This window comes from Salmo salar, chromosome 09, assembly GCF_965601325.2.
Source record: "Salmo salar chromosome 09, fSalSal1, whole genome shotgun sequence".
NCBI classification, from domain to species: domain Eukaryota; kingdom Metazoa; phylum Chordata; class Actinopteri; order Salmoniformes; family Salmonidae; genus Salmo; species Salmo salar.
Window position 1 is genome coordinate 52,139,643 of NC_138299.1, and position 12,858 is coordinate 52,152,500.

Genomic DNA, 12,858 nt, shown 5'->3' on the forward strand with positions numbered 1-12,858 from the left:
GACTGCTACATGTTGATTTAGGCTACCTACCTATAGACTGCTACATGTTGATTTAGGCAACCTACCTATAGACTGCTACATGTTGATTTAGGTTACCTACCTATAGACTGCTACAGCCTACAGGAATACATTTTCAGAATACATTTTCCTTTAAATAATTTTAACATGAAAAAAAGTGATGGAGCACCGCAACAGGCCATTAAACAGCATACCAACTGTAAATCAGTCTGGAACGACAGGCCATTAAACAGCATACCAACTGTAAATCAGTCTGGAACGACAGGCCATTAAAACAGCATACCAACTGTAAATCAGTCAGGAACAACAGGCCATTAAACAGCATACCAACTGTAAATCAGTCAGGAACAAGCCAGGTAGCCTCAGAAGGAACAAAAATGAATTATTTAGGCCAGATTATAATAATTATTATTTGAAGGCCATTTAATAAAATAAATTCTGAAGCATTTGTAACACGCTACAGGCTGGGATGAGAGCTCAGCATTTCAACAACAGCAAACCTATACATTTAGGCCATATAAAATGTACATTAAATAAAAAAAGAACGACTTAGAATTAAATAATAAATGAAACAAAAAAATGCCTTCACAGTGCCTTTTTTGAATTCACTTTTAGAAACACGAGGTTGGCCTGTCTTTGTTTTTAAGGATCATGAGGTGAGCTATGCATGCCTGGTTCGTTAATTTAGCCTAGCAGATACTGTTATATTCCCATACCCTAATCACAGTCAACACAAATATATTTTGTAACAACAATATCACAGAATAAAATAGAAAATGACAGTTTCACCCCATCATTTTTTAAATTAAATTATTATTATTATTTTTTTTTTACAAGTGCATATAGATCGACCTGATGATATACGGCCGCTGTGTTAAAAGACAAATGTTTTTTTCTCCAATTCATTGATGATCAGATACTTCAGTAACTGGTTATGTTGCACTACATTTTTTAACTTTCACCCTCTTTAACAATAGCCTGTATAGAAGTGTCTGTTGCTGCAGCATGCTGCAAAGAAACCACTACTAAAGGACACCAATAAGAAGAAGAGACTTTGCTATGGCCAAGAAACACGAGCAATGGACATTAGACTGGTGGAAATCTGTCCTTTGGTCTGATGAGTCCAAAATTTAGATTTTTGGTTCCAACCGCTGTGTCTTTGTGAAACGCAGAGTAGGTGAATGGATGCTCTCCACATCTGTGGTTCCCACCGTAAAGCATGGAGGAGGTGGTGTGATGGTGTGGGGATGCTTTGCTGGTGACTATCAGTGATTTATTTAGAATTCAAGGCACACTTAACCAGTATGGCTACCACAGCATTCTGCAGCGATACGCCATCCCATCTGATTTGCGCTTAGTGGGACTATCATTTGTTTTTCCAACAGGACAATGACCCAACACACCTCCAGGCTGTGTAAGGGCTAATTGACCAAGAAGGAGAGTGATGCAGTGCTGCATCAGATGACCTGGCCTCCACAATCACCCGACTTCAACCCAATTGAGATGGTTTGGGTTGGACCGCAGAGTGAAGGAAAAGCAGCCAACAAGTGCTCAGCATATGTGGGAACTCATTCAAGACTGTTGGAAAAGCATTCCAGGTGAAGCTGGTTGAGAGAATGCCAAGATTGTGCAAAGCTGCCATCAAGGCAAAGGGTGGCTACTTTGAAGAATCTCAAATATACTTTGATTTGTTTAACACTTTTTTGGTCACTACATGATTCTATACGTGTTATATCATATGTGTCTTCATTATTATTCTACAATGTAGAAAACAGTAAAAAAATAAAATAAAAACCCTTGAATGAGTAGGTGTGTCCAAACTTTTGACTGGTAGTGTAGTTGTAGTGTTAGTATTCTTCAGACATACACCCACAATGAGACCGTGAAGCATGGAGGAGGAGGTGTGATGGTGCTCATTACCTTTCTGATGCAGGCCCTTCTTCTCATAGAGGATGATGAGCTCGCTGTACTTGTGGGCCTTCTTCAGGATGTACTCACTCTCCTCAATGTGACAGTGGTTATTATCCAGACGCAACAGAGGGGACACCAGGGCCACGTTGGTCTGAGAGGAGAGAGACACTAGATTAACACAGGGGATACATTGGTCTGAAGAGAGGAGACACTAGATTAACACAGGGGACACGTTGGTCTGGAGTGGAGACACTAGATTAACACAGGGGACATCAGGGACACATTAGTCTGGAGAGAGGAGAGAGACACTAGATTAACACAGGGGACACGGTCTGGAGAGAGGAGAGAGACACTAGATTAACACAGGGGCCACGTTGGTCTGGAGAGAGACACTAGATTAACACAGGGGACATCAGGGCCACGTTGGTATGGAGAGAGGAGAGAGACACTAGATTAACAGAGGGGACACCAGGGATACGTTGGTCTGGCGAGAGGAGACACTAGATTAACCTCTCTAGGGTAGGGGGCAGTATTTTCACATCCGGATTAAAAAAAGTACCCGATTTAATCTGGTTATTACTACTGCCCAGAAACTAGAATATGCATATAATTGTTTGATTTGGATAGAAAACAGCCTAAAGTTTCTAAAACTGTTTGAATGGTGTCTGAGTATAACAGAACTCATATGGCAGGCCAAAACCTGAGAAGATTCTGTACAGGAAGTGCCCTCTCTGACCATTTCTTGGCCTTCTACACCCTCTTTATTAAAACAGAGGATCTCTGCTGTAACTTGACACTTTCTAAGGCTCCCATAGGCTCTCAGAAGGCGCCAGAACGTTGAATGATGACTTTGCAGTCCATAGCTGAAAAACAGTAGCGCATTTGGATAGTGGTCGATCTGAGAACAATGAGACGGGTGCGCGCGTGCACGTGGAGGCCATTTTACATTTTCAGTCTTTGAACGAAAAAGACGTCTCCCGGTCGGAATATTATCGCTATTTTACGAGAAAAATCGCATTAAAATTGATTTTAAACAGCGTTTGACATGCTTCGAAGTACGGTAATGGAATATTTTGAAATTTTTTGTCACGATACGCATCGGCGCGTCACCGTTCGGATAGTGTCTTGAACGCAAGAACAAAACAGAGGATATTTGAACATAACTATGGATTATTTTGAACCAAAACAACATTTGTGGATGAAGTAGAAGTCCTGGGAGTGCATTCTGACGAAGAACAGCAAAGGTAATCCAATTTTTCTTATAGTAATTCTGAGGTTAGTGAACGCCAAACTTGGTGGGTGTCAAATTAGCTAGCCCGTGATGGCGAGCTATCTACTCAGAATATTGCAAAATGTGCTTTTGCCGAAAAGCTATTTTAAAATCTGACACCGTGAATTCTGTATCTATAATTCTTAAAATAATTATGTTTTTTGTGAACGTTTATCGTGAGTAATTTAGTAAATTCACCGGAAGTTTTCGGTATGTTTGCTAGTTCTGAACGTCACATGCTAATGTAAAAAGCTGGTTTTTGATATATGAACTTGATTGTTATACAATACATGCATGTTTTGTTCAATGTCCTAGGAGTGTCATCTGATGAAGATCATCAAAGGTTAGTGCTGCATTTAGCTGTGGTTTTGGTTTTTGTGACATTATATGCTAGCTTGAAAAATGGGTGTGTGATTATTTCTGGCTGGGTACTCTCCTGACATAATCTAATGTTTTGCTTTCGTTGTAAAGCCTTTTTGAAATCGGACAATGTGGTTAGATTAACGAGAGTCTTGTCTTTAAAATGGTGTAAAATAGTCATATGTTTGAGAAATTGAAGTAATAGCATTTCTAAGGTATTTGAATATCGCGCCACTCGATTCCACTGGCTGTTGACTAGGTGGGACGATTTCGTCCCACATACCCTAGAGAGGGGGACACGTTGGTCTGGAGAGAGGAGAGAGACACTAGATTAACACAGGGGCCACGTTGGTCTGGAGAGACCCACTAGATTAACACAGGGGACATCAGGGCCATGTTGGTATGGAGAGAGTAGAGAGACACTAGATTAACACAGGGGAGACCAGGGATACGTTGGTATGGAGAGAGGAGAGAGACACTAGATTAACAGAGGGGACACCAGGGATACGTTGGTCTGGAGAGAGGAGAGGGAGAGGCACTAGATTAACACAGGGGACACGTTGGTCTGGAGAGAGACACTAGATTAAACATAAAGCAATATAAAACTCCTCTTATTTCTGAAGAGGAATGAGTTTTGTATTCCATAATTCTATGAGCTGGTTTTAGGGACACAGATGAAGACTAGTCCTGGACTAAAAAAAAAACAGACTCAATGGACAACCTTTTATCTAGAGAGCTTCTCAGTCCAGGACTAGTCTTCGATCAGTGTCCAGGAAACTGACCCTTTTTAGGATATACGCATAAACAGGGTAAAGGGACACAGAGGTTGTACATGCAGGTAGCATTACAATGGAATAGGCAGTACATCTGAGGTATCCATCCGGTAGCATTACAAGGGAATGGGGAGTACGTCTGAGGTATCCATACGTACATGCAGGCAGCATTACAACGGAATGGGGAGTACGTCTGAGGTATCCATACGTACATTAAGGTAGCATTACAATGGAATGGGGAGTACATCTGGAAGTATCCATACGTACATTAAGGTAGCATTACAATGGAATGGGGAGTACATCTGGAAGTATCCATACGTACATGCAGGTAGAATTACAATGGAATGGGGAGTACGTCTAAGGTATCCATACGTACATGCAGGTAGCATTTGAGCAGCGTGGTGTCGATAATCTGCAGAAGCTTCTTCCTGCTCTTGATGGTGGGAATTCCTTCCATGAGGGGAGACGGCGTGGACGGGTTCGAGTCATTCAGCTGCTTCACCAGGTGACTGCGTTTCTGGAATACATCACATCAACACCACTGTCACCGGGGTTTCCTCTGGACCGTAAAAGGGGCTGAGGTGGGGGGGTGGCAATTGGCACAGGAATATTTAAGAGAGGATTTTAGAGGTCCCTAATCTTGGCGTTGAAGATATAATTTGAGCATTTTTTTAAAGCTAATTTCCTGAAATTCAATGCATTTTGCCATGGATAATTCTGTGTTATCTTGTACATGCAGGTAGCATTACAATGGAATGGGGAGTACATCTGAGGTATCCATCCTTACATAACATCAACACTGTTAAATTCATAACTAAAATCAAGACTTAAATTCATTATTTTGGGAATTTTTCAATTCTCCCTGACCGTATAGTTTTTTATTTTGGTGATTAAGAAGCAACAAAGATGATTTAAAAATAAATATTAGGTCCATTATCTTTTCTACATACTTTATCTGGTTTTAGTCATCTAAGTTAACACAAATTATGATTTTTTATTTTTACACTGTTTGGACTTCGACGACCCCCCCCCCCCCCCCCCCCCCAAAAAAAAGTGCTTAGGCGGCCCACCCAAGGATTACAAATGGCAGACAAATCCCTGTCCAGCAGCACAACACCACCCTGCAGCAGCACAACACCACCCTGCAGCAGCACAACACCACCCTGCAGCAGCACAACACCACCCTGCAGCAGCACAACACCACCCTGCAGCAGCACAACACCACCCTGCAGCAGCACAACACCACTCTGCAGCAGCACAACACCACCCTGCAGCAGCACAACACCCTGCAGCACAACACCCAGCAGCCTAATTAACTACAATATTATCTGTATATGAATCAAGCCAGCAGTGGGCTGCAGGGTGGTATGCTGCTGGTACACAACAACACCACTCACCTGCGTCAGGTAGTCGATGAGTGTGAGGTGAGCCTTCTCCAGCTCTGCTCAAGACAGACTGGGTAAGGGGGTTGGGGTAGTGCACTCACCTGCGTCAGGTAGTCGATGAGTGCGAGGTGAGCCTTCTCCAGACAGACTGGGTAAGGGGGTTGGGGTAGTGCACTCACCTGCGTCAGGTAGTCGATGAGTGCGAGGTGAGCCTTCTCCAGACAGACTGGGTAAGGGGGTTGGGGTAGTGCACTCACCTGCGTCAGGTAGTCGATGAGTGCGAGGTGAGCCTTCTCCAGACAGACTGGGTAAGGGGGTTGGGGTAGTGCACTCACCTGCGTCAGGTAGTCGATGAGTGCGAGGTGAGCCTTCTCCAGCTCTGCTCCAGACAGACTGGGTAAAGGGTTGGGGTAGTGCAGCTGTTTACGGTAGTCAGTGGGGAGCAGGTCCGGATACAGACCAATCACATGGGTCGGATCTGTTGGAGAAAAAGGTACAGCGTTACTATGGTTACAGGGCCCCATTCCCTATATAGTGCACTACTGTGGACCAGGGCCCTATTCCCTATATAGTGCACTACTGTTGACCAGGGCCCTATTCCCTATATAGTGCACAACTGTTGACCAGAGCCCTATTCCCTATATAGTGCACTACTGTTGACCAGGGCCATATTCCCTATATAGTGCACTACTGTTGACCAGGGCCCTAAAGGTTCTGATTGGCCGAAAGGCTAAATCAAGAAGAACATCACAGCTGCTTTATCACTTTTTCATAGTAACTCAAACCCCTCTCTCTCAGACGACGGCGGTTAAAACCCCTCTCTCTCTCTCTCTCTCTCTCTCTGACGACGGCGGTTAAAACCCCCCTCTCTCTCTCTGACGACGGCGGTTAAAACCCATCTCTCTCTCTCTCTCTCTGACGACGGCGGTTAAAACCCATCTCTCTCTCTCTCTCTCTCTCTCTCTCTCTCTCTGACGACGGCGGTTAAAACCCATCTCTCCCTCTCTCTGACGACGGCGGTTAAAACCCATCTCTCCCTCTCTCTGACGACGGCGGTTAAAACCCATCTCTCTCTCTGACGACGGCGGTTAAAACCCATCTCTATCTCTCTCTGACGACGGCGGTTAAAACCCATCTCTATCTCTCTCTGACGACGGCGGTTAAAACCCATCTCTCTCTCTCTCTGACGACGGCGGTTAAAACCCCCCTCTCTCTCTCTGACGACGGCGGTTAAAACCCCCCTCTCTCTCTCTGACGACGGCGGTTAAAACCCATCTCTCTCTCTGACGACGGCGGTTAAAACCCATCTCTCTCTCTGACGACGGCGGTTAAAACCCCTCTCAGACGACGGCGGTTAAAACCCCCCTCCCGTCTCAGGCGACGGCGGTTAAAAACCTCACCTGTGCCGAGCTTGGCGAACACCTGCATGGAGTCATCGAACCTCTTCTGACAGAACAGATTGAAGGCATAGAGATTCTGAATGTGGTGAATCTGCTGTCTCTTATCACCTTCCACATCATCCTTCATATTCTGCAAAGCAAAGCAGACAAAACTGTCAGTAAGAGTGTCCATGATTGAGTCGAATGAAGAGACAAAAAAAAAAAACTGTCCAGTTTGAGTGTTTTGTTGCAGCTCGTTCCAGTCGCTAGCTGCAGCGAAACTGAAAAGACGAGCGACCCAGGGATGTGTGTGCTTTGGGGAACCTTTAACAGGATGTGACAGGCAGAGAACGGGTGCATAAGTTATAAAACGTTGTGTTATCCTAGATGTATCCGTGTGTGTGCGGCTAGAATTGTATTGTAGCGGTAGTTCAGCCTACTCACAGCCAGTTGCAGGGCCAGTTCAAACTGCTTGTCCTGTAGTAACTGTCTGATCTGGCTGGCGATGGACACAGGTACCAGGCGCCAGACAAAATGGTTGCTGGCAACGTACACTATATTGGGCCTGAGACAGAGAGAGAACAACAAGGGAGAGAGAGTTATTCATTACAGTGTGTGATGGTTGACAGATAAATTATCTCTAAGGAATACATCATAGTTATGGAATACATTATGGAATACATCATGGAATACATTATGGAATACATTATAGTTATGGAATACATCATAGTTATGGAATACATCATAGTTATGGAATACATCATAGTTATGGAATACATTATGGAATACATCATAGTTATGGAATACATTATGAAATACATCATAGTTATGGAATACATTATGAAATACGTCATAGTTATGGAATACATTATGAAATACATCATAGTTATGGAATACATTATGGAATACGTCATAGTTATGGAATACATTATGAAATACGTCATAGTTATGGAATACATCAGAGTTATGGAATACATCAGAGTTTGTTTAATTGAAGCTATATTTAATGATATCGTTTTAGTTGAAATAAAGAACTATTACAGCAGGACATCTGATCTGAGCAACTCTGGTTTCCATTTCAGTTGGTTCACTGGAACCAGCTGGCTTGTGTCCCTCGTTTCAAAACATCCCCAGAGAGGATTCTGTTGACCTGGCAGGGTAATCATGCTGGCTGGGAAGGGTAATCACGCTGGCTGGGAAGGGTAATCACGCTGGCTGGGAAGGGTAATCACGCTGGCTGGGAAGGGTAATCACGCTGGCTGGGAAGGGTAATCACGCTGGCTGGGAAGGGTAATCATGCTGGCAGGGAAGGGTAATCATGCTGGCAGGGAAGGGTAATCATGCTGGCAGGGAAGGGTAATCATGCTGGCAGGGAAGGGTAATCATGCTGGCAGGGAAGGGTAATCATGCTGGCAGGGTAATCATAGGGGTACCCTACCCCTAGATCCCAGATCATAGAGTCAGACTATATGTATAGATCCCAGATCATAGTGAGTCAGACTATATGTATAGATCCCAGATCATAGTGAGTCAGACTATATGTATAGATCCCAGATCATAGTGAGCCAGATTATATGTATAGATCCCAGATCATAGTGAATCAGACTATATGTATAGATCCCAGATGATCTCTCCTACTCTGAGACGCTCTGTTCTGTATAGTGTGATAGCATAATCACCCAGCTGATGTGATGAATCGTGGTCTCTGCAGCTCCACACTCTGGACCAGCAGTCTGGGTTCAAAGGTCCTGATCTCCACATAGCGGGGCAGGACAGCTATGATGTAGGGGGACTGATGTTCTGAGAGACAGAGAGAGACAGAGAGAGAGACAGAGAGCTATGATGTAGAGGGGCTGTTGAGAGACTCATACATTCTCAGTGAAAATGTACTGAGCAAATGTCAAATTGGATTTTTAACTAATTTCCGTACGACAGACCACATATTCACCCTGCACAACCTAAATGACAAACAAACCAAAACAAAAGGCAAAGTCTTCTCAAGCTTTGTTGATTTCATAAAAGCTTTAGACTCAATTTGGCATGAGGGTCTGCTATACAAATTGATGGAAAATGGTGTTGGGGGAAAAACATACGACATTATAAAATACATGTACTCAAACAACAAGTTTTCGGTTAAAATTGGCAAAAAAAAAACACATTTCTTCCCACAGGGCCGTGGGGTGAGACAGGGATGCAGCTTAAGCCCCACCCTCTTCAACATATATATCAACTAATTGGCGATGGCACTTGAACAGTCTGCAGCACCCGGCCTCACCCTACTAGAATCTGAAGTCAAACGTCTACTGTTTGCAGATGATCTGGTGCTTCTGTCCCCAACCAAGAATGGTTGTGAGGTCTGGTGTCTGCTCACCAACCAACAATTCACAAATGGGACATGCACGAAATTGAGACAATGCATGCAGAATTCTGTAAAAATATCCTTTGTGTACAACGTAAAACACCAAATAATGCATGCAGAGCAAAATTAGGCTGATACCCGCTAATTATCAAAATCCAGAAAAGAGCTGTTAAATTCTACATTCACCAAAAAGGAAGTAATTCCCAAACCTTCCATAACAAAGCCATCACCTACAGAGAGATGAACCTGGAGAAGAGTCCCCTAAGCAAGCTGGTCCTGGGGCTCTGCTCACAAACACAAACAGACCCCACAGAGCCCCAGGACAGCAACACAATTAGACCCAACCAAATCATCATAAAACAAAAAGATAATTCTTTCCAATGTGTCAAGTAATTAACCAAAAGCAGAGCAAACTAGAACGCTATTTGGCTCTAAACAGAGAGTACAGTGGCAGAACACCTGACCACTGTGACTGGCACAAACTTAAGGAAAGCTTTGACTACGTACAGAGTCAGTGAGCATAGCCTTGCTATTGAGAAAGGCCGCCGTAGGCAGACCTGGCTCTCAAGAGAAGACAGGCTATGTGCACACTGCCCACAAAATGAAGTGGAAACTGAGCTTCACTTCCTAACTTCCTGCCAAATGTATGACCATATTAGAGAGACATATTTCCCTCAGATTACACAGATCGACAAAGAATTAGAAAATAAACCCAATTTTGATAAACTCCCATATCTACTGGGTGAAAAACCACAGTGTGCCGTCACAGCAGCAAGATTTGTGACCTGTTTACCACAAGAAAAACGGCAACCAGTGAAGAACAAACACCATTGTAAATACAACCCATATTTATGTTTACTTATTTTCCCTTTTGTACTTTACCTATTTGCACATTGTTACAACACTGTATATAAACATAATGACATTTGAAATGCCTTTATTCTTTTGGAACTTCTGTGAGTGTACTGTTCACTGTTCATTTCACTTTTGTTTATTATCTATTACACTTGCATTGGCAATATTAACATATGTTTCCCATGCCAATAAAGCCCCTTGAATTGAATAGCAACAGCTATGATGTAGAGGCTGGTGCTCTGAGAGGAGAGAGATAAACAGCTTTGATGAAGAGGCTGGAGCTCTGAGAGAGGAAGGTAAAAGAACAGGCTTGCTGTCACAGAATTACTAAATCAGCTTAAAACACTCCTCGTGGATGACAGCAGGTATCTACACAACACTGGAACCTACTGAAACAAACTACTTTGGGATCAGAATGTCAAATATCCTCAAGTCATGAGTTGTCCAAAGCCCATACGACAGGCTCTATCCGAGAGTCCGGACAACACAGCTGTGTAGAGAGCAGCGGGGCATGCAGGACATCCTACCGTAGCCAGCTATAGAATGACATGATACAACTTCTTCTACAGCTCCTTAGACTGGCCTGGGGGACAGATGGGAAGATCCCGGAGGGGGGGGAATTCCATATCGTCCAAGGTCTTAGTAAACACAGAAATGAGTAGGAAGTGTGTGGAGAGATATAGTGAGAGGGTTTTAGGGCCCGAAGCTGGACATCCTCTTCCTGCCAAAACCACAACATCAGATCAATCTAAATCAGGAAATTGCTGTTTGAATTGAAACCTCAGTAGCTTCAAACTTAAGTTCCTCTTTCAGACTGTTACTATGAGGTACAGCTAGAAGACAGCCTGTTACTGTGAGGTACAGCTAGAAGACAGCCTGTTACTATGAGGTATAGCCTGTTACTATGAGGTATAGCCTGTTACTATGAGGTATAGCCTGTTACTATTTTACATTTTAGTCATTTAGCAGACGCTCTTATCCAGAGCGACTTACAGTAGTGAATGCATACATTTCATACATGTTTTTTTTTTATTTTCTGTGCTGGCCCCCCGTGGGAATCGAACCCACAACCCTGGCGTTGCAAACACCATGCTCTACCAACTGAGCTACAGGGAAGGCTATGAGGTATAGCCCGTTACTATGAGGTACAGCCCGTTACTGTGAGGTACAGCCCGTTACTGTGAGGTACAGCCCGTTACTGTGAGGTACAGCCCGTTACTGTGAGGTACAGCCCGTTACTGTGAGGTACAGCCTGTTACTGTGAGGCACAGCTAGAAGACAGCCTGTTACTGTGAGGCACAGCTAGAAGACAGACTGTTACTGTGAGGCACAGCTAGAAGACAGCCTGTTACTGTGAGGCACAGCTAGAAGACAGCCTGTTACTGTGAGGCACAGCTAGAAGACAGCCTGTTACTGTGAGGCACAGCTAGAAGACAGCCTGTTACTGTGAGGCACAGCTAGAAGACAGCCTGTTACTATGAGGTATAGCCTGTTACTATGAGGTATAGCCTGTTACTATGAGGTACAGCCTGTTACTGTGAGGCACAGCTAGAAGACAGCCTGTTACTGTGAGGCACAGCTAGAAGACAGCCTGTTACTGTGAGGCACAGCTAGAAGACAGCCTGTTACTGTGAGGCACAGCTAGAAGACAGCCTGTTACTGTGAGGCACAGCTAGAAGACAGCCTGTTACTGTGAGGCACAGCTAGAAGACAGCCTGTTACTGAGGTATAGCCTGTTACTATGAGGTATAGCCTGTTACTATGAGGTATAGCCTGTTACTGTGAGGCACAGCTAGAAGACAGCCTGTTACTATGAGGTATAGCCTGTTACTATGAGGTATAGCCTGTTACTATGAGGTATAGCCTGTTACTATGAGGTATAGCCTGTTACTGTGAGGTATAGCCTGTTACTATGAGGTATAGCCTGTTACTATGAGGTATAGCCTGTTACTGTGAGGCACAGCTAGAAGACAGCCTGTTACTGTGAGGCACAGCTAGAAGACAGCCTGTTACTGTGAGGCACAGCTAGAAGACAGCCTGTTACTGTGAGGCACAGCTAGAAGACAGCCTGTTACTGTGAGGCACAGCTAGAAGACAGCCTGTTACTATGAGGTACAGCCTGTTACTATGAGGTACAGCCTGTTACTATGAGGTACAGCCTGTTACTATGAGGTACAGCCTGTTACTATGAGGTACAGCCTGTTACTATGTGGTACAGCTAGAAGACAGCCTGTTACCCATGTGAAAATGCTATTCGTTGACTACAGCTCAGCGTTCAACACCATAGTACCCTCAAAGCTCATCACTAAGCTAAGGACCCTGGGATTAAACACCTCCCTCTCTAACTGGATCCTGGACTTCCTGACGGGCCGCCCCCAGGTGGTGAGGGTAGGTAACAACACATCAGCCACGTTGACCATCAACACTGGGACCCCTCAGGGGTGCGTGCTCAGTCCCCTCCTGTACTCCCTGTTCACCCACGACTGCATGGACAGGCACAACTCCAACACCATCATTAAGTTTGCAGACGACAACAATGGTAGACCTG

General features: G+C 44.2%; 1 protein-coding gene across 3 annotated transcripts in view; it reads right to left on the bottom strand.

Moving 5' to 3' along the window:
* LOC106611471 (VPS39 subunit of HOPS complex) overlaps window positions 1–12,858 on the bottom strand; it is a 41,514-nt gene that overhangs the window by 18,683 nt on the left and 9,973 nt on the right. For all 3 annotated transcript variants that reach the window (XM_045723768.2, XM_045723769.2, XM_045723767.2), the window contains exons 9-14: window positions 8,776–8,896; window positions 7,541–7,661; window positions 7,118–7,247; window positions 6,053–6,195; window positions 4,709–4,849; window positions 1,939–2,080 (exon numbers count right to left, since the gene is read on the bottom strand). In XM_045723768.2, coding sequence (XP_045579724.1) covers window positions 1,939–2,080; window positions 4,709–4,849; window positions 6,053–6,195; window positions 7,118–7,247; window positions 7,541–7,661; window positions 8,776–8,896 — 798 coding nt within the window. The remainder of the gene's footprint in view (window positions 1–1,938; window positions 2,081–4,708; window positions 4,850–6,052; window positions 6,196–7,117; window positions 7,248–7,540; window positions 7,662–8,775; window positions 8,897–12,858) is intronic.